This window comes from Dipodomys ordii, unplaced genomic scaffold, assembly GCF_000151885.1.
Source record: "Dipodomys ordii isolate 6190 unplaced genomic scaffold, Dord_2.0 Scaffold1, whole genome shotgun sequence".
NCBI classification, from domain to species: domain Eukaryota; kingdom Metazoa; phylum Chordata; class Mammalia; order Rodentia; family Heteromyidae; genus Dipodomys; species Dipodomys ordii.
This window is the reverse complement of record NW_012267217.1, coordinates 63,293,356-63,312,066: the sequence shown is the minus strand read 5'-3', so window position 1 is coordinate 63,312,066 and position 18,711 is coordinate 63,293,356. Positions and strand designations below refer to the sequence as shown.

General features: G+C 52.9%; 1 protein-coding gene across 1 annotated transcript in view; it reads right to left on the bottom strand.

The window, feature by feature from the left end:
* Positions 1-18,711, bottom strand: part of Efhd1 (EF-hand domain family, member D1) — an 80,963-nt gene that overhangs the window by 52,064 nt on the left and 10,188 nt on the right. The window contains exon 4 of the mRNA XM_013022320.1: positions 18,544-18,711. Coding sequence (XP_012877774.1) covers positions 18,544-18,711 — 168 coding nt within the window. The remainder of the gene's footprint in view (positions 1-18,543) is intronic.

The following is an 18,711-nucleotide window of genomic DNA, read 5'->3' as shown; positions in this document are numbered from 1 at the left end:
TTCTGGTGCCATCCTACCATTTTGTCTGTCCCCTCAAAGCCCAAGGCGGCAGCGGCGTTGCACCCACACACGACAGGCCTCGGGCCTTCAGTGCCAAAAGTCAGGGCCTGGGCACTGTCCCTGAGCTTTTTCACTCCAAGCAGGTGCTCCACCACTTGAGCCACAGTTCCTCTTCCAGCTCTTTGGGGATTAGAGACAGCCACTACCTGGACTGGCTTTGACTCATGATTCTCCTCAGATCTCAGCCTTCTGAGTAGCTAGGATATTAAGCCCAGTAATCCTGTGATGAGTTAACAGTAGCCGTCTCCCTTACTGTTTATGCAAAGTTCGCTGAGGCAAGGCCCAGTGCGCCATTGTGGTTGGAGCGCTGGGAAGGGGCGATTAACAGCTCCGTGTCACGAGTGGGCAGAGAGCAGGTAAGCCAATCCTCTGCATCAGAACTGAGCCAAAGTGGAGCTGTGGCTCAAGTGGTAGAGAACTAGCCTTGTGCACAAAGGAAGATTACCAGGTCCTGAATTCAAACCCCAGTACCTAAACACATACACATATACATACACAGAGACAGATACACACACACACACACACACACACACACACACACACACACACACACACACACACAGCTGGGTTGGCCAAGTCAGGATGTGCTGTTTTTTAGGGGCATAGGGCTGGCAAGAATGACCAGCACTGGCTGAGTTTATACTACATACCCAACTAACAGGAGGTGAGGGGAGACCCAGGGTATGTGTATGTGTGCACTGTGCATACATAACAGAGTGACTTTTTGTGTGAGTGCCAGTCCTAGGGCTTGAACTCAAGACCTGGGCACTGTTCCTGAACTTTTGTGGCTCTCCCACTTTTTTTTTGGGGGGGGTGTCTGGTCGTGGGGCCTGAACTCGGGGCCTGGGCACTGTCCTTCAGCTCTTCAGCTCAAGGCTAGCACTCTACCACTTGAGCCACAGGGCCACTTCCGGCTTTTTTCTTTTTGCTTATGTGGTGCTGAGGACTCGAACCCAGGGCTTCATGCATGCAAGGCAAGCGCTCTACCACTGAGCCACCTTCCCAGCCCCATGGCTCTACCACCTGAGCCTCAGCTCTACTTCTGGCTTTTTAGTGGTTAACTGGAGATAAGAGTCTCATGGACTTTCCTGCCCAGGCTGGCTTCAAACTCTGATCCTCAGATCTCAGCCTCCTGCATAGTCAGGATTACAGGCGTGAGCCACCATGCTCAGTTTCAGTCAGTCTTTTGCAATTTACATGTGAAAACTTCCACCCAAGTGACTGGTGCCTGTCTCCAAGGCCGGGAAATGCACAGCCTCAGAGCAGGGCACCATCCCAGGCAGAGGGAGTCATTGTTGGCCAAGAGAAGGCTAACATTTCTGTCTCATAAACATTTGGAGAAAGTCTCGCCAGTGGAGCCCTTCATATAATTTTCTCCTGCTTAATCTTTCAACACCCCTCAGAGGGGTGAGGCACCAGCAGGCTGCTGGAGATACTGGGCCCCGGGGAGGCTCATCAGCTTGGGCCACTGGGCTCAGAAGGCTCACAGACACCCCTTCCCCCATCCCAGCCAGCCTGATTCCCGAACCCCCAGCTCTGCCTCTGAGCTGGACTACACACACAGCACCGTGTGTGTGTGTGTGTGTGTGTGTGTGCTGGACTACACACACAGCACCGTGTGTGTGTGTGTGTGTGTGTGTGTGTACCCCTAGAATAGCTGCTTGGGTATGTAGACCAGGATATCCTCACCACAGGGCATAGCCCTAGCAGGTGGCTCCAGAGGAACCTGTAGAGCCTGGGGGGTCACCTGGCCCCTGTGAGGTCCCACAGAGCTCTGTTGCCTGGGGCCTGATTTCTCTCTAAAGCCCAGCTTAAACCTATATCCTTTCCCCTTTTTGAAATCAGAGAGACAGACAGACTTGCATCTTTCAAATGCTTACTGTCATCTCCCAAGTCGCTCTACCAACATCTTATCTCCCTTTTGCTTCTGTAGTTTTTGTTTTTTTAATTCTATTTTTGGGGGCTTTTATGCTGAGGGGTGGTCAAACCCAGGGATCCTTGCAGGTGCTCTGCCACCAACTCTACTCCCAGTCTTCACTGTCATGTTAAATTCCATCCCAGGGCTGGGAAGGTGGCTCAGTGGTAGAGCGCTTGCCTTGCATGCTCGAGGCCCTGGGTTCGATTCCTCAGCACCACATAAGCAAAAAGAAAAAAGCCGGAAGTGGCACTGTGGCTCAAGTAGTAGAGCGCTAGTCTTGAGCTGAAGAGCTGAGGGACAGTGCTCAAGCCCAGAGTTCAGGCCCCACGACCGGATCCCCCCCAAAAAAAAATTCCATCCCAGATCTTTGTTCTAAGCAACTTAGATTAGTCAAGAGAAATTACCCACAAAGGCTAGGTGTGGCCAGGTTGTGGTAGCTCATAGATAGAACCCCAAAATGCACAGGTTTTAGTAGGAGGATCGTGGTCTGATGCCAGTCCAGGGAAAGTCAGTGTGGGACTCTACCTGAAAAGCATGGCTCCCAGGGTAGAACACTTGCTGAGCAAGTGTGACGGCCTGAGTTCAACCCCCTGTTTGGTTGTGCCAGGACCTTGTACCGATATTTGTTTCCTGAGGCTTCCTGGATGTGTGTGCTTTTCTTGTGTTTCCATTTTCTCAGTCAATCTCCTCTTTCTCTTCTCCACAGTCTGTTGGGATGACCCCACACATCCAGACCGGGGTGTAGACCCAGGTGCCCTGCCCGGCACTGCACGGGGAGAGATGACATTCTCTGTACCAGGAGTGAGCTGAGCCCCCTCTGCCTTGCTGTCAGTAGCCAAGGGAGCGAGGCCTCAGTTGGCACTAGCCGGCAGTGAGTAAGAGGGCTATTTTTATAAAAAGCCACTCTAAAGGAATGACGAGGAAGCAGACAGCTTCCAGGGCTCGACTCCAGAAAGCTGCCCACACTCCGCTTGGTCCCAAATTCATCTTTAGCAGCCTGGAGAAAATTCAACCCAACCACCTGCCACGGTCCTTGTGCTGGCTGATTTTGTGTGAACTTAGGATGTGGGTGCTGTCCCTGAGCTTTCCCCTCTCAAGAGTAGTGCTGGACCATTTGAATCACAGCTCCACTTCAGGCTTTTTGCTGACTAATTGGAGATAAGAGTCTCGGGGACTTTCCTCTCAGTACTGGCCTCCAACTATGATCCTCAGATCCCAGCCTCCTAAGTATCTAGCATTACAGGAGTGAGGCACTGGTGGTTGGTTTATAGACATTCATCCTGGCCCAGCCCTGTACTGCTCCAGGTTCCCTTGGAAAGACATCCCCCCTCCTTTCCTAGCTGGCAAGCACTGAGGTGTGGTAGCTGAGGTAAATCAAGGCAGACTGAGATTCTTGATCAAGGCGACTGCCTCTATGGTCCCCACCAACTGGGAAAAACCCTAGTCTTGTCTAAGGGTCCAGGTGATCCCTAGCCCTCCCCCCCCAGAGGCCAGAGCTGGTGTCCAGTGTCCACCTAATTTCACCCCCCTCCTCAGCCAATGAATCACTTATTCTTTTGGCTTCCACTGCCCAGAGCCCCTGGGTTTTCTTGGTTTTCAACTCACCAGTATAATCGCGCCATTAACAAAGGAAGAATGAAGCCAGGCAGTCTTTGTTTGCTGAAGCTCAGCCATCAGAGACTCCAGAGGGAATTCCTGGGCCAGGGGGTTCTCAGGAAGATGGCCTAGTGTGTGTGGGGGTGGGAGGTAGCCCACACCTCAGCCACCACCAGGACAGTGGCTTCTTTATGCAGAAAGGCCTTGTTGGAAGTATGCGTGCCTTTCCAATGGCCAGGGCTGGCCAAAGTACAGAAGACAAGGACATGAGGGATTGTCAACTGTTGGCAGGGACAGAATCGCCTCAGCCTGCAGGTCACTGGCTCTTCTGTGGCACCAGGAACTTTCAAGTCTAATTTTCCTGGGGTGGGGCCTCCTGGTGTCCCCAACTCTGCCCATCTGCGTGAATCTCAACGATTCCCCGAGGTCTCAGGGCTGGGGGCCCTCTGCCCAGATTTCTCAGTTTCTGGTTTTGGATCCCTAGCTATCATCTCATCTGTCTCCCCGCCACCCCCCTTCCTGTCTCCAGATCAGAGATCACAGAAGGCAAAGGATGAGTAGCGGGCTCTGAGGAAGTGAGAGTCAGAGCCCAAACTTCCGAAGCATGAGCTTCTGGCTCTCTTGTGCTCCATTCACTCCCTTCCTGACCACCTGGCTCACTTCTACCTGGGCATCTCCAGAGCAGAAAGGAGGCACAAAGATGGTCCCAGCGGGGAAGGGAAGCAGATAAAGGAACAGTGGGGCTTTGAGAATGGGACCGTGCTGGGAGCAGCTGGGACAAAGGAAGAACCAACAGAGGAACCTGGGAAAAGCCAGTGGTCTTTGGGCCAATGAAATCCTGGGGTACCAGAATGTTCTGGAAGGGGGAGGCAGGCCAACAACTCACATAAGGCATTCTGGGAAAGTTGTGTGGGTCTTATAGGTAAAAGAGCAACTCCTCCCTTCTCCACTCCCCGGGGAACAACGTCAGATGGCTTTCAGGAAAACCTCTCGGCTCAGGACAGAGGGTGGACTTGGGAGTAGAGGGAGTGGAACTCCGTGGGGCCAGTGGCATAGCAGTTCCAGCCAGGCAGGAAAGGGTGGCACTGGGACAGAGCTAGCATATTTTTCCTCTTCCTGCAAGAGACCCATATTATTTTTTCTTTTTGTGCCAGTGCTGGGGCCTTTAACTCAGGGCTTTGTGGTCTCACATGGCTTTTTCGCTCAAGGCTGGCATCCTCCATTTGAACCACAGCTCCACTTCTGTTTTTGCTGTGTTTTTTTTTTCTGGTTAATCAGAGATAAGAGCCTCACAGACTTTCCTGCAACTGTGACCCTCAGATCTCAGATTCCTGAGTAGCAAAGGCTACAGGCAGGAGCCACTGGCACCTGGTGAGAAACCCATGGACTCAGAGGCCACTGTCAGTCAGCCTCAGCACCCTGTGCTTCTGAATACTGGAAATCCCTAAGATAGAAGCAGGGAGAGCTGCCCCAAGACCCAGTTCCCGCTTCCTGCTCGGTACTTGGCAAGATTACAGAGGAAGGTAGAGCTCTGCTGGTGCCAAAGCTGCAGTGTCCCACTGCACGCAGCGGGACTGCACCCCCGCCAGGGAGTGTCGCAGGACCCCAGAGTGCCAATCCCTGCCGTGTGGGCTTTCCCTGGGGAAGGCACAAGTGGTGGAGGCTGGATATGTTCTGCTGGATCGGGCCAGGTCGTCCTGCTCCACCCAGGCACCATCCCAGGCCAGGTAGTGTGATGCTGGTGGAGTTATTGGAATTTTCTGGGTATCTGATCCTCCCTCTGTCCAGGTGTTACCAAGAGTAAAGGCAAATAGCCCGCCACTGGTGGCTCATACTTATAATCCGATCTGAGGATCACGGTTCAAAGTCAACCTGACCAGGAAAGTCCATGAGACTCTTCTCCCATAAAGTACTCAGAAAAAGGCCCGAAATGGCACAGTGGCTCAAGTGATAAAGTACCATCCTTGAGCAAAAAAAAAAAAAAAAAAAGCTCAAGGACAGCAGGCCCCAAGTTCAAGCCTCGGGACTGGTACACATGTGTGCACATGCACGCACGCACACACACACACACACACACACACACACAGAATCTTGAGCAGGACACCTGGCAGGATGCACCCCTGGGAATAGTCCTGGAACTCCCAAGTCCCTGCAGATCTTGGAGGATAGAGACCCCATACCTAGTGGACTTCCCACACCCAGACTCCATCAGGCTGGTCAGGCTGTATTCCAGCCCCTTGACTCCCAAGCCAGGAAGCCTGGAAGGCCAGGGGCAGGGCAGGGGCAGGGTGGTAGTGGCAGCCCAGGCTGTGTTGGCCTGAGGCAGTCCCATGTTCACCTGGAGTGTCTCTGGGGACAGTGCCTGGGCTTGGATAATTAGGAAATACACCTGGGATGTCAGCCTCCAGCCTCACAGCCTCTGTCTCCTGCCCCTCCTCCCCACCTACAGAACTTTTCTCTGTGTGCTGTTACCACCTTAAACCTAGCAGCCCATGGTGTCAAGAACAACAGGCTGGAACCAGTGACCTAATTAAAGCCCCGACTGTCAACACAGCCCGTGGTCACGTGATCTTGGGGACAACCTGAGAAGGTGGTCACTTACCTTTTTCCACATCTCACTTACAGGTCAGGGACTGAGTGGGTCAGTAAGCTGGCTGTAGGAGCCACTTGACTCTCCCTTCCCCAGGCTCCAGTTTATCCCTTGGCAGCTGTCAGGCCTTGGGTGTAACTTCAGTCAGCAGAGCACAGACCTCTGCAGAGGACCAGGCCCCATTCAGAATGGCCTTGGGACAGGCATGGGGACTCAAGGAGAGCTTAGCCACACTCAGCCATGAGGATCTTGTCTCTGGGTGGCTGGGGATATGGCTCAATGGTAGAGCATTAGCTTAATATATACAGACAGACCCTGGACTCTACCACCAGCAAAACACACACACACACATACACACACACACACACACACACACACACTAGCCACAGATAGCTCACACCAGTAATCTTAACTACTACTCAGGAGGCTGAGATCTGAAGATCTTGGTTCAAAGCCAGCTCAGGCAGGAAAGTTGGTGCGACTCTTATCTCCAATTAATTAGCAAAAAAAAGTACTGTGGCTCAAGATTGCCAGCCTTGAGTAGAAAAAGCGAAGGGAGGGTGCCTTGGTTCTGAGTTCAAGCCCCAGTACTGGTACCAAAACCAATTTTTGAAGAAGACCTCAAGTTCTTTTATGTTATAGTCCTGAATACCATCAGCATATAATCAAGTAGAGAAATTGGAGGGCTTGGGTGAGAGTGGGTTGGGGGTTTGTTTCAGTGGCGGCAGTTACAGGCTGGAGAATCTGTGAGGAAGGAAGCTGTGATGACCCCCCTCGGTGGGCTTTAAGACTTAACGTGAGGACTCTAGACTTTGTTCTCAGGCGACAGGAACCACTGAATGTAGTCTGCTGCCTCCAGCTCTGAGGGCTTCTGAAGGGGAAGTAAAGGAATGAGATCTGGGCTCTGGCAAGCTCCTGGCTACAATATGTAGGACGGGGTAGGGGAGGCAGGTGATCCAGCAGCACCCCAAGGTCACGCAGGCTGCATGAAGCTGTGCCAACCTTGCCCTAGCCTGGCCGTGCAGCAGACAGTAGCAAAGATGGCTGAGCCCAGGAGCCTGAGAAGCTGGGGAGGGAACATTAATGAGAGAGACATTCACGACCCAGGGAGCAGAGACAGCTCCACCCCTTACAAGAAGCATCAGCTGGGGCCCCTCCATGCCTGTTTCCCCGCTGTCATGTAGGGGATGACGGAGGCACCCACCTGACAGGACTGGACGGAAAGAATGCGCTGGAGCCCAGTTCTCAGTAACAGTGGCCACTGCAGAGCAGGGGACCAGCTTCTGTCACCACCCATCCCGGGCCATGGCTGAGCTCACCAGGTCTCCACCAGCAAAGGGCTGGGACTGTCAGCAGCTAGATATTTTTTGGCACGAGCTGTCCTAAGGCACAATGGGTATTCAGTAAGCAGAGCTGGGCGTGGAGTGGGGTCTCGGTGCTGGTTCCCTGCCCGGAAAGGGCCAAAGGACGGGTACTGGGCGGCTTGTAAGTTCTGAACAATGTCCTCCTACTTCCTGCAGACCTAATCCAAGTTGGCAGCAGGCGAAGGGCAGGTCTGTGACCTCGAGACCAGCCCTGGAGGGGGAGAGCAGACAAGCCATCCCCCCCCTCACAGAGATGAGGGTCACCCGGTTAGAATCAGACCCCACCCAGCACAGCTGAAGGGAGCTCCACCCCATCCCCAGGCCCTGCCTGGATTAGAACCAAGACTTGACAGCTGTGAGGAGGTTACCACTGTTACCAGGAAGCCAAGCTTTATCTCCAAAACCAAACTCCGCCTTCACTCAGGAACTACAGCCAGGTGAAGGCTGAAAGATAAAGCTGGCCCAGAACTGAGGTATAGCTGTTGGGTAGAGTGGCTTGTTCAGCGCACACAAACCCAGCACACAAAAAGCCAAGTGGGACATAGTGGTTCACACCTGTAATTCGGGCAGTGGGAGGCTGAGGCAGAAGGATCATGAGCTCCAGGCCAGCTGTCTCAAAATAACAGGCATGCACACATAGAGTAGACAGCCTTGTCAGAGGGGAGGAAAGCGGAGAGATGGGCCAGTGCGGGAGATGGTCTGGAGAACCAGAGGCAGCAGCAAGCAGATTTCAGGAATGATGCAATGGATCAGCTGGGCCCTCCACACCCAGAAGGATGGGCTGGGCCAGAGCCTGGGAAGTGAAATAGCAAAGCATTGACACAGACCTCTAACCCAGCACTCCAGGCTGCCAGTGAGCTACACCAGAACAAGATTCAAACTCAGGCCGGGCGCTGGTGGCTCAGGCCTGTCATCCTAGCTACTCAGGAGACAAAGATCTAAGGATCACAGTTCAAAGCCAGTCTGGGCAGGAAAATCCATGAGACTCTTATCTCCAATAAACCATCAGAAAACTGGAAGTGGCACTGTGGCTCAAGTGGTAGAGCGCTAGCCTTGAGCTGAAGAGCTCAGGGACAGTGCCCAGGTCCAGAGTTCAAAGCTAACAACAACAACAAAAATTCAAACTCAGGGATGGATGTCCACTACAATGAATGCAAGTGTCCCAGGGCTGGAGAGGTCTCCACGAGTCCCCAGGGACAAATTCTTCCTCCTAGCCAGGCACCAGTGGCTCCCACCTGCAATCCTAGCTTCTTGGGAAGTTGAGCTCTGAGGACTATAGCTGGAAGACAACCTGGGCAGAAAAGTCCATGAGACTCTTATTTCTCATGAATCACAATAAAAAGTGGAAGTGGAGCTGTGGTTCAAGTGGTAGAGCACCAGCCTTGAGCAACAAGAAGCTCAGGGACAGCAACCAGACCCTGAGTTCAAGCCCCAGGACTGGCACCAAAAAAAACCAACTTCTTCTCATTGGGGTTGGAGGTATGGCGCAGATGGTAAAATGCCAGCCAATGAGTGAAAGCATCAGATACTGATTTCAAGTCCCAGTCTTGGACACAAAAATAGCCCCTCATGTAGACAAAAGCACAGATGGACAGAAGAGCATCTTGGTACATTGTTCAGCTCAAAGAAGCCCATCTCTCCTCCTAAGTAGTAGAACCCCTACCCCAGCCCACAGCGAAGAGGACTGGTCCTCAACTCAGCACGCTAAGCAATCACTGCCTTCCTGGCAGCCGCTGGCCATAGGATATGGGGACTGACTGAGGGGATGCAACTGTGGCTGTTTCCCCCTTTATTCAGAAGAATCTGAGTCCTTCCTGGCTCTGCATTTTGTCTTGGCTTGAGGAGGACTTGAGGAAACTTGTCATCTTGCTGTCAGTCCAAGATGACAACACAGAGGTCAGCAGAGGGCAGAGAAGGGTGGAGACCCAGCCCCTGGTGACAGTACAAACCTGGCTCACGCGTGGAATCCTAGCTACTCAGGAAGCTGAGATCTGAGGCTGGAGGTTTGAAGGCAATCCCCGCAAAAAGTCTGCAAGACTCATATCCATTCATCAGCAAAACACAAACAAAAACCCTGCAGGCATGGCCCACGTGATAGAGTGCCATCCATGAGCAAAGAAGCCTAAGAAGAGTGCAAGGCCTTGAGTTCAAGCCCCAATACACACACACACACACACACACACAGAAAACCTGAACAACACTAAGCTTGGTGAAGTACACATACAAAGCCAACTGCCCAGGAGGCATTAGAGGATCATGGTTCAAGGACAGCCTGGGCAAAGTTCATGGGAAACCCAATCAGAGAAACAAACTACAAAAAGCAAAAGGTGGTACAGCACTTGCTAAACGAGCACAACACCCTGAGTTCAATCCTCAATACTAGAACAAAAAGGAAAAAGGAATGTGCTCGGAGGTGGCAATGGGCCCTGCTCCCTGGTCTCAATGCTGCACTAACTCACCGGGAATTTTAAATGAGGAACATCCTACTTTAGTAATGAAGACAAGTTGTTTTCTTCAAGCTTCCAGATTTTCCTTACACCAGAGGAATCCTCGGAGGAGCAGGTGCTACAAATATGTGTGCACAGTTCCAGGCAAGAATCACCCTGGGCACAAAGATGGGGACTCGAACTCTGGGTCCTAAGGAGGCAGATTCCCAAAGCCACAGCCTGCAAATCACCTTTTGTTTTCTATTTCCTCTGTCAGCTGTCTCTTTTGTTGTTTTTGATTTCTTTTTGGGGGGAGGGGGCTCTGTAACCAAGCATACCTTGGAACACCTGGGTGGGGATACGAAGGTGAATTTCCCTGAGGACACAGGTGTCATCCTAGAAGCCAGGGCTGCCCAGAGTTCTTGATTGGTAGGAGACTCGGGTGCAATCCTTGCTTCTGCTTCCTGCGAATCTTCTAGAGACAATTCTGGGATTCTGGAACTCTGGCCCCAGCATGGCACTCACCCACCCAAGGGGTCCAACATGGCTTCTATTGTTTTCTCCAGGGAAAGTCTGGCCTAGCAAGTGAAACCGAACCACTGGCTTCTCAAGAAGAGAGGCAAGAAGAGGGAGTGAGCCTGGAGCCAAATCTGGCCCAAAGATCCCTGGGAACACAGAACCCCGTCATCTGCGTATCGGCCTTGGCCACAGCAGTGTCCCAAGTGCAGTTAGTGTGGTAACTAGAGGACCCCACACTCACACAAGAACCCCAAAGCCAAACCTCTGTTATGTGGCCTTTCTCAGGATATGTTGGCCACATGGCAGACCTGCCCACAAGGCCTAGAAGGAGCCCCAAGGCCATCGTCCCCCACTCCCAGCTGCCCTAGCTGCCACCTCTCCTCACCATGGTCAGGACACTTCCCTTCCAACCACACTCACAGGGGCTCTAGCAAGACAGTTCTTTTTCCTTTCCTCCCTCCTCTCCTCCCTCCTTTCCTCTCTCCTTTCCTTCCTTCCTTTTTTCCCTCCCTCCCTCCCTCCTTTCTCCCTTCTTTCCTGTTTTAGAGGCTTCTTCCCAGGCCTAGTGGAGCTGCCTGCTCCTCCTTGGCTGTCCCATGAGGATGGGGACGTTCCCTGAGTGCTGTAGTCTGAGGTCACACCACCCCCAAGCTCCCACGTCCCCTGTGCATGGATTTGGGGGTGGGGGGCGCTTAGGGATCACACCCCTCCCTGCTGAGCAGTTACCTGTGGAGTCTGCTAGTTGGGCAGGAGATGGAGCTCCGTGGTCAAGCGTATGCACATTCGTGCATGCACACGCAGACACACTTTTAATAAGTGTTGTCATCATTCAGTTGCAAAGTATTATCCCTCAGAGTCTCATAAAAGGGATGACTTTGAAGAGACTTCCCAGAGACAGTGAGGTGGGGAGAAGGAGAAACGCCCCACAATGGCCAACCATGGCCCCCCAGGCTCCCCCTCCAGCCCCGAATCCCAGGCCCTGCCAAATCAAAGCTCACGCTGCTCGCACCTAACCTCAGCTTCCCAAGTGCTGGGATCACCATCAGGCCCAGCCCTCTTCTCCAGCGTTAAAGTCAATTCCCAGAAATGATTAGCATGTCCAAGTGTGGTCATCCCTCCCCCCCGCCCCCCAACAAACCTCCTTTAAGAGGCCACACTTGAACTCGTGGCCAAATTCTCCATTTTCCAACTTATATTCTTTTGGGAAGCTGGAGACAGAACTCAGTGGAAGGGTGTGGAGCCCTGAATTTCAGCCCCAGAACCCACCCCTGTGAGAGATGGGGAGGAGGGAGGGAGGGAGGGAGAGATAGGGAGGGAGGGGGACAGGGAGAGGGGGAAAGGGAGAGGAAGAGGAAAAGGGAGAGAAAGAGGAAAAGGGAAAGGAAGAAGAAAAGGGAGAGAAAGAGGAAAAGAGAGAGGAAGAAGGAAAGGGAGGGGGAGGGAGGGAGGGAAAAAGGGAGGGAGGAAGGGAAGGAAGGCAGGAAGGCAAGAAGGAAGGGGGGAAAATGCACAGTGTGCACCTTTTCCTTCCTCTTGCTGTACTAAACCCTATTAAGGAGAAGCAGAAACTGGGAGGGAGAGGGTGGGAAATGAAGAACCCCACTTTTTTGGCTTTTGGTGGAGCCTCGGGATGTAGGGAATAGGCCACGGCGTCTGTCCGCACAAAGTCCAAGACATCTCACAGTCTTCAGAAAAAGACAACCTTTTCCCCCAGCCCCGCCGGCCGGGCGCCTCTTCCCGCCCTTCCTTTGGGGGAACTGAAATACAAGCTCTCAGTGTTCTGCAGAAACCCCATGGCTGCATGTTAAGATGTTGAGTTTGGGTCCTGCTTGAAGTGGCTGTCCCCATGCCCTCCCTTTGAAAGGGGCCTGGAGTAATTAAAGTTTCCTGTCCAGCCTCGACTGCTGGTCCAGCTCGGCTCGTGTTTCCACTGAGCACACACACTGCAGAGTCAAGTTCTCCTGGGCCTGCTCACCCTGCCTTGAAAATCAGGCCACGCTTCTCCTGGCTCGGCTATCCAGTAACACACTTGGAAACAGAGAGGCCAGCTTTCTCTGGCCAGGCTGATGATGCTTCTGGCGTCCCACACTCATTACAGAGTTCCCTTTCTTCCACAACATCCCGTTTAGGACCCAGACTCCTTTGTGTGAAGTCCGAGGACACAAAGACTTGAGTAATACCAACTCCAAGACCCAACCAGCTCGCGGGCTGACAAGCCTGGTCTTGAAAAATGGAAGAAATCCCTCAGGCAAGGACTTTGAAACCAGAAAAGCAGATGTAAAAGGGCCAAACCATGTTTTGTATCTGCACGAACACTATCCGCCCCTTTTCCCAACAGAAAGAAGGAGTGCGCTTTGTGCGGACCGGTATAATCAGGTTACATCCTGCAAGGGGCTAAGTGAGGGGAGGCCACATCAGAATGTGCATCTAGAAGCTGCTGAAAGGGGGAACTTCTGGCGCAGGCAGGTTTCAGCCGCGCCAGGCTGCTTCTGCAGGTAGATGGCCAGTCTGTTGGGATTAGGCTCTTTTGGGGGAGTGGGGGTGCTGATAATCCTGATGGATGCAGGCATCAGTCTGATTTTGGAGATGCGTGAGATGATTCCAATGTTCCTTTGTTCCTTAACCCAGGTACCTTCTTGGAGTTCTCCCCATCCCCAGGAGGGCGCTGCAAGGCCCCCTCCCGGTCTCCCACAATACATGTTCACTCTGACCCTCATAAATTGGGCCTTATTTAGAAATGGGACCTTTGTAGATGTACCAAGTTAAACTGAGATGAGGTCACCCTGGACCAAGGTGAGCCCTAAATCTAGCAGCTGGTGTTCTCCTAAGGCCATGTGGTGACATAGAGATGCACATGAGCACACCAAGTGAGTGCCAGGCAGAGATTGCAGGAACGCCTAATCCATGAACGAAGGGGTGGATGGCAGAGGTTGCCAGCGCCACCAGGAGAAAGGAGGGAAGCAGAGATGGATTCTTCTGCAAGCCTGTGATGCCAGCAGGACCCTGCCCACACCCGGACTGCAGAGTCAGGCCCAGCTTCTAGAACCAGGAAGGCATGAAATTCTGTTGTGTATGCAGTTTTTGGTCCACCAACCCAATGCTGCAGCCAGCCGACCTGTCATCAGAACTGAAGTACCAGGCTGCCACCCCACAGCTCAAACTGCCGAACAATCACCTTCCAGGGAGAGTTCAGGCTTGACTAAGAACTACTGAAGAAAAGACTATGGGCTGGGAAGGTGGCTCAGTGGTAGAGTGCTTGCCTTGTATGCATGAGGCCCTGGGTTTGATTCCTCAGCATCACATAAGCAGAAAAAGCTGGAAGTGGGGCTGTGGCTTAAGTGGTAGAGCCTTGAGCTGAAGAGCTGAGGGACAGCACCCAGGCCAGAGTTCAGGCCCCACAACCGTCCAAAAAACAACAAGAACAACAACAACAAAAAAAAAAAAAAAACCAGAAATACAAGTGTGGCTTCAAATGGTAGAGTGCTAGCCTTGAGCCAAAAGGCTAGGAAACAGCACCCAGGCCCTAAGTTCAAGCCCCAGAACTAGAACACAAAATAAATAAGCAAATAAATAAAACCATACTAAAGTTGTGCAGCCACCAAAATGATAGATGTGTGATAAACTAAAGTCTGTGGGCTGGGGATAAAGCAGAGTACTAAAGTGTCTGCCTAGCATGCACAAGGCCCTGAGTTTGACCGCCAGCACTGGTGGGAAGACCTACTAGGTTTTAATCACTGATCATTACTATGATGATTCTTTCCAGTGGCACTGAGGTTTTGTAAAAAAAAAAAAAAAATAGAGCCATGTACAGTGGCTTAAGAGGTGGAGATTAGAAGGGTACCAATTTAAGAGGTTTGTGATTTGAGACAATCAAGGTTCAAGTCCAGCTGAACAGTAACAACAACAAAGCAAGACCGTATTTGAAAAATAACTAAAGCAAAAAGGAGCTGGGAACCAGTGGTTCATGCCTATAACTCTAGCTACTCAGGAGGCTGAGATCTGAGGATTGTGGTTTGAAGCCAGTGTGGGCAGAAAAGTCTCCATGAGACCCTTATCTCAGAAAAAAGCCAGAAGTAGTGTTGTGGCTCAAATGATAGAGCACTAGCCTTGAGCAAAACAAGCCCAGGGATAGTATCCAGTCTCAGAGTCTAAGCCCCAGACCGGCAAAAAAAAAGAGGGGGGCTAAAATGCTGGCTCAAATGGTAGATTGATTGCCCAACAAATACGAGGCCCAGAGTTCAAAACCCTAGTGCCACCAAAAATAACCATCATCACCATCATCATCATCAGTGATTTAAAAACCTAGTATGTCTTCCCAGCAGCCAAGCATGGGCAGACACCTTCATACAAGTGAGTTCCTTCAGTCCCCACAGTCCTGTTCTGTCCCCACCTAACAGAAAGGGAAGCTGACAGCACAGGCTGCCCACAGGAGCTGGCCGCTCCCTGGACCACTGTGCCACCAGGACTAGGTGGCAGCTGACCAGTGGAAGGCAGATGGGGTGTTTGTGTTTTCAGGGAAGTTAGCAGGCCATGGGTTGTACTGAAGGGGGACAGTGAGGAGGGGTACATCAGACCTAGGAGGAGCCTGAGAAACCTCTGGAAAGGCTCTCCCTGCCTGGCTTGTCGCCAGTGGTCCAGTGTGGATGGGTGTTGTGCGGGCAGGAGAGGGGATGAGGCAAGTCTCAGGGAAGAGCAGCCAACAGGCTTTCAGAAGAAAGGCCTGGAGAGAGCTTGAGAGCTGGGTGTAGTGGTGCACATCTGTAATCCCAGCTACTTGGGATCAGCCAGAGCAGCAAAACAAGACCTTGTCTCAGAAATAAAAAACAAACAAACAAAAAACAAATACACAGACCGAGGCTGTAGCCCAATGCACACACAGACTCTCAGTTAATTCCTAGAACAGAGAAACACAAAAATAAAACAACAACAAAAAAGGTCACTCAGGACACTGGGCCAGAAGAAGGAAACTCAAAAGAGCCAGCTGGGCTGTGAGCAAAACTGGGCCCAAGGAGAATCTGAAGGTCAACCACAGGGCAGTGACACTGCCCAGCCAGAACAGGTCTGCAGATCCCCAAATGCCAAGCCCACAGCAGCTTTCCTGGGCCACAGAGGGACCCAGGGCTGCCCCAGCCTGGGCAAGGGCAGCAGGGCACAGAGGGCCCCTGGGGCTGATGGGCTCAGCAGAGAAACACCCAGAGTCAGCCAACCAGCCAGCCAGCGGCAGCTTCTGATGGAAGGCAGGTAGCCAGGGATGACAGGGAGGCTGGCTGAACCTGGCATCTATAGGCATTCAGGACCCTTCAGAAGACAGCTGTGTGTGTGTGTGTGTGTGTGTGTGTGTGTGTGTGTGTGTGTGTGTGTGTGTGTACTGGGGCTTGATGCTTTTTTTGTTCAAGGCTGGCACTCTATCACTTGAGCCACAGCTGCACTTCTTATTTTTATTTATTTTTTGCTGTCTAATTGGAGATAAGTCTCTCTCAGATTTATCTACCCAAAGTGGCTTCAAAGCAGGATCCTCAGATCTCAGCCTCCTGGATAGCTAGGGTTACAGGTGTGAGCCCTGGTAGAAGACAGCCTTCATAGCTCAACTGCAAGCACCTGCTGAGCTGATGGAAGACCCGCCCAGTGGATGAGCTGCATCCCAAGTGGGATGTCCCCCACAGAACGGGAGAAAACCAGGCAGGCAGATACCCAGTGATGGCTGGGGGTACTAAGTGTTCTAACCGGTTCTGAACAGAGGGATCTTTGCGCCCAAAGGACATGAGTGCCTGACACGGAGCCAGAGGGGAGAGCTAGAAGGCAGGACCTGGGAGGACTGCAAATATGCACATCTAAGACCAGAGGTTCAATCCTGGCTGCTGTAACAGATTCACCTGGCCAAAAAAGCCAGAAACTAAAGCCAGGTGCCAATGGCTTACGCCTGAAATCCTAGCCACTCAGGAGGCTGATATCTGGGGATTACCATTCAAATCCAGCCCAGGCAGGAAAAGTCCGTGAGACTCTTCAATAAACTACTCAGAAAAAGCTGGCAGTGGAGCTGTGGTTCAAGTGGGAGAGTATTAGCCTACCACCACTAAAAAAAAAGCCCAGAGACAGTGAGTTCAAGCCCCAGGACTGGCACACGCACACATGCACACACAGACCAAAACAACAACAAAAAGCCAACAACTAGCTTTAGTAATGCTTCACCCTTCCCACACAGAGAACACTAAAGCCTCAGCTGTGGCTATGCTTCCCACTGACTCGCTGAGGATGAAGTGGTCATGCTGTGGCTACCAGAGATGAGCCACAGGATGAGCTTAGTGTGCAGCTCAGTGGTAGAGCATGTACGTACGATTCACAAGGTCTTAGGTTCAATGGGACGGAGGGGAGGGAACAAAGCACTGATGACATCATCACAGCGCCTAGATCCAGCCTTACCTGAACTCAATAATGGCCTTGTAGTTTCACAAGCCAAATAATTCCTTTTTTTGTTATGCCAACTTGGGTTGCAGGTGACAGAGGACTCAGTCCAGAATTCTGACCAAGATCATCCATAGTTTAGGAGAGACACCAGACACAATTTAGACCATGATTTCTCTTGGGACCACTTATCACCTGCTGCCTTCCTCTTATCTTGACCCTGGTCTAGTACCTGATTCCTCACGGGTGGTATTTTGCTTGGTCTCTCAAAAGCCCCCTGACCAGGTGGATAGCTAACTAACCCTTCCAAAAAGTGTTTTTTTAGGATAAAGCAAAAGAATTTCTAGTGAAGGAGGGATGGGGGAGAATGTTGAAGGTGTGACATTGACCAAGACGCATGCTAGTCATAAACTGCCTTGTCCAATGGCAACTCTTTTGTACAACTCCTTAAAGATGATAAAATAATAATTTTTAAAAATTTCTAAAGCCAAGCGCTGGGGGCTCACGCCTGTCATCCTAGCTACGCAGCAGGCTGAGATCTGAGGATCACAGTTTGAAGTTGGCCCAGGCAGGAAAGTCTGTGAGACTCTGATCTCTAATAAACGATTTAGAAAAAGCCGCAAGTGGGGCTCGTGGCTCAAGGGGTAGAGCACTGGCCTTTGAGCACAGAGGCTCAGGGACAGCGCTCAGGCCCAGAGTTCGAGCCCCAGGAACGAACAAAATAATAAAAGTAATCTTAGCCCAGAGCAATCGGAAGATGAAGGTCTGTCCCCCAGTCACCGTCCCCCCTCTCCAATCCAGCTGGACCCAGCTACGGACGAGGGCAGCCTCTTCCCCTGAATGGGGCTCTGGCACCCCGCGGTGTTCCCTCCCTCCCCTGCCCCCCGCCAGTGCCATCCTTTGGCTCCAACTCTGGCCTGAACCACCAGAGCCGGACCCCCGAAACTGCAGCCCTGGAAGCCATCGGACACAGCCAGGACAGCCGGGCCTCGGTACCCCGCGGTCGTGAAGGGCAAACGCGTCCCGTGAGCCTTAAAGTGACCCGAGGGGTGACCCGGCCGCGGCCAGCAGCCCCCTTCCCCACGACAACCGCGCTTTTTCGGATCTGGTCCCAATTCTGGGTATAATATGAATAGCTCTGCCAGATGCTCACCGTGAACTTGGAGAGAGCGAGGCGCAGGGTTGGCTGGGCTCGGGTGCGTCCCTGGGGACCGACAGCCCCCGGAAGCCCGGAGGCCGGAAGACCCCTGCCACCCCCCCACATTTGGGGCCAGGAATGAAGGGACCTACCCGGGACCCCACCCCCCAGAGGCCTGGGGCGGCGGGGTGCGACGGGGCGGGGGCGCTCTCCCTGTCGGTCAAAAGAGCAAAGCAAACGGGGCAGCGGCGGTGTGCGTGTTGGGGGGACGGCCAAGTTTCCTAGAAGATGTGCTGCGGGGGGCCGGGAGGGACCTGCGGGGAACCCCGGGACCCTCGGGGATCCTGAAAGAGCACGGGATCCTCTGGGTACCACCCGGAGGTCGAAGGCTCCAGAAGTGGAGTCTGGCGCCCGGCGAGGTTCCCCCCACCATCCTCCCGCTGCGCCCTTGCGGGGCTGCGTTCACCCGACGCGGAATGTCCCCCCGACGACGCTCGGGCGCTCGGCCCCCGCCCGACCTCGGGGCTCACCGTTTGAACACGCTCTCCAGGTCCTTGATGAGGCGGCGGCTGAACTCCGGGAACTCAGTGTAAGGGTTGAAGACGCGGCTGCGGCGGCGGGGTCGCGCCGCGCCCTCGTTGATGTCCAGCCGTCGGCTCAGCTGGGCGCTCAGCTCGGCGTCGGCGCTGGCTGCGGGC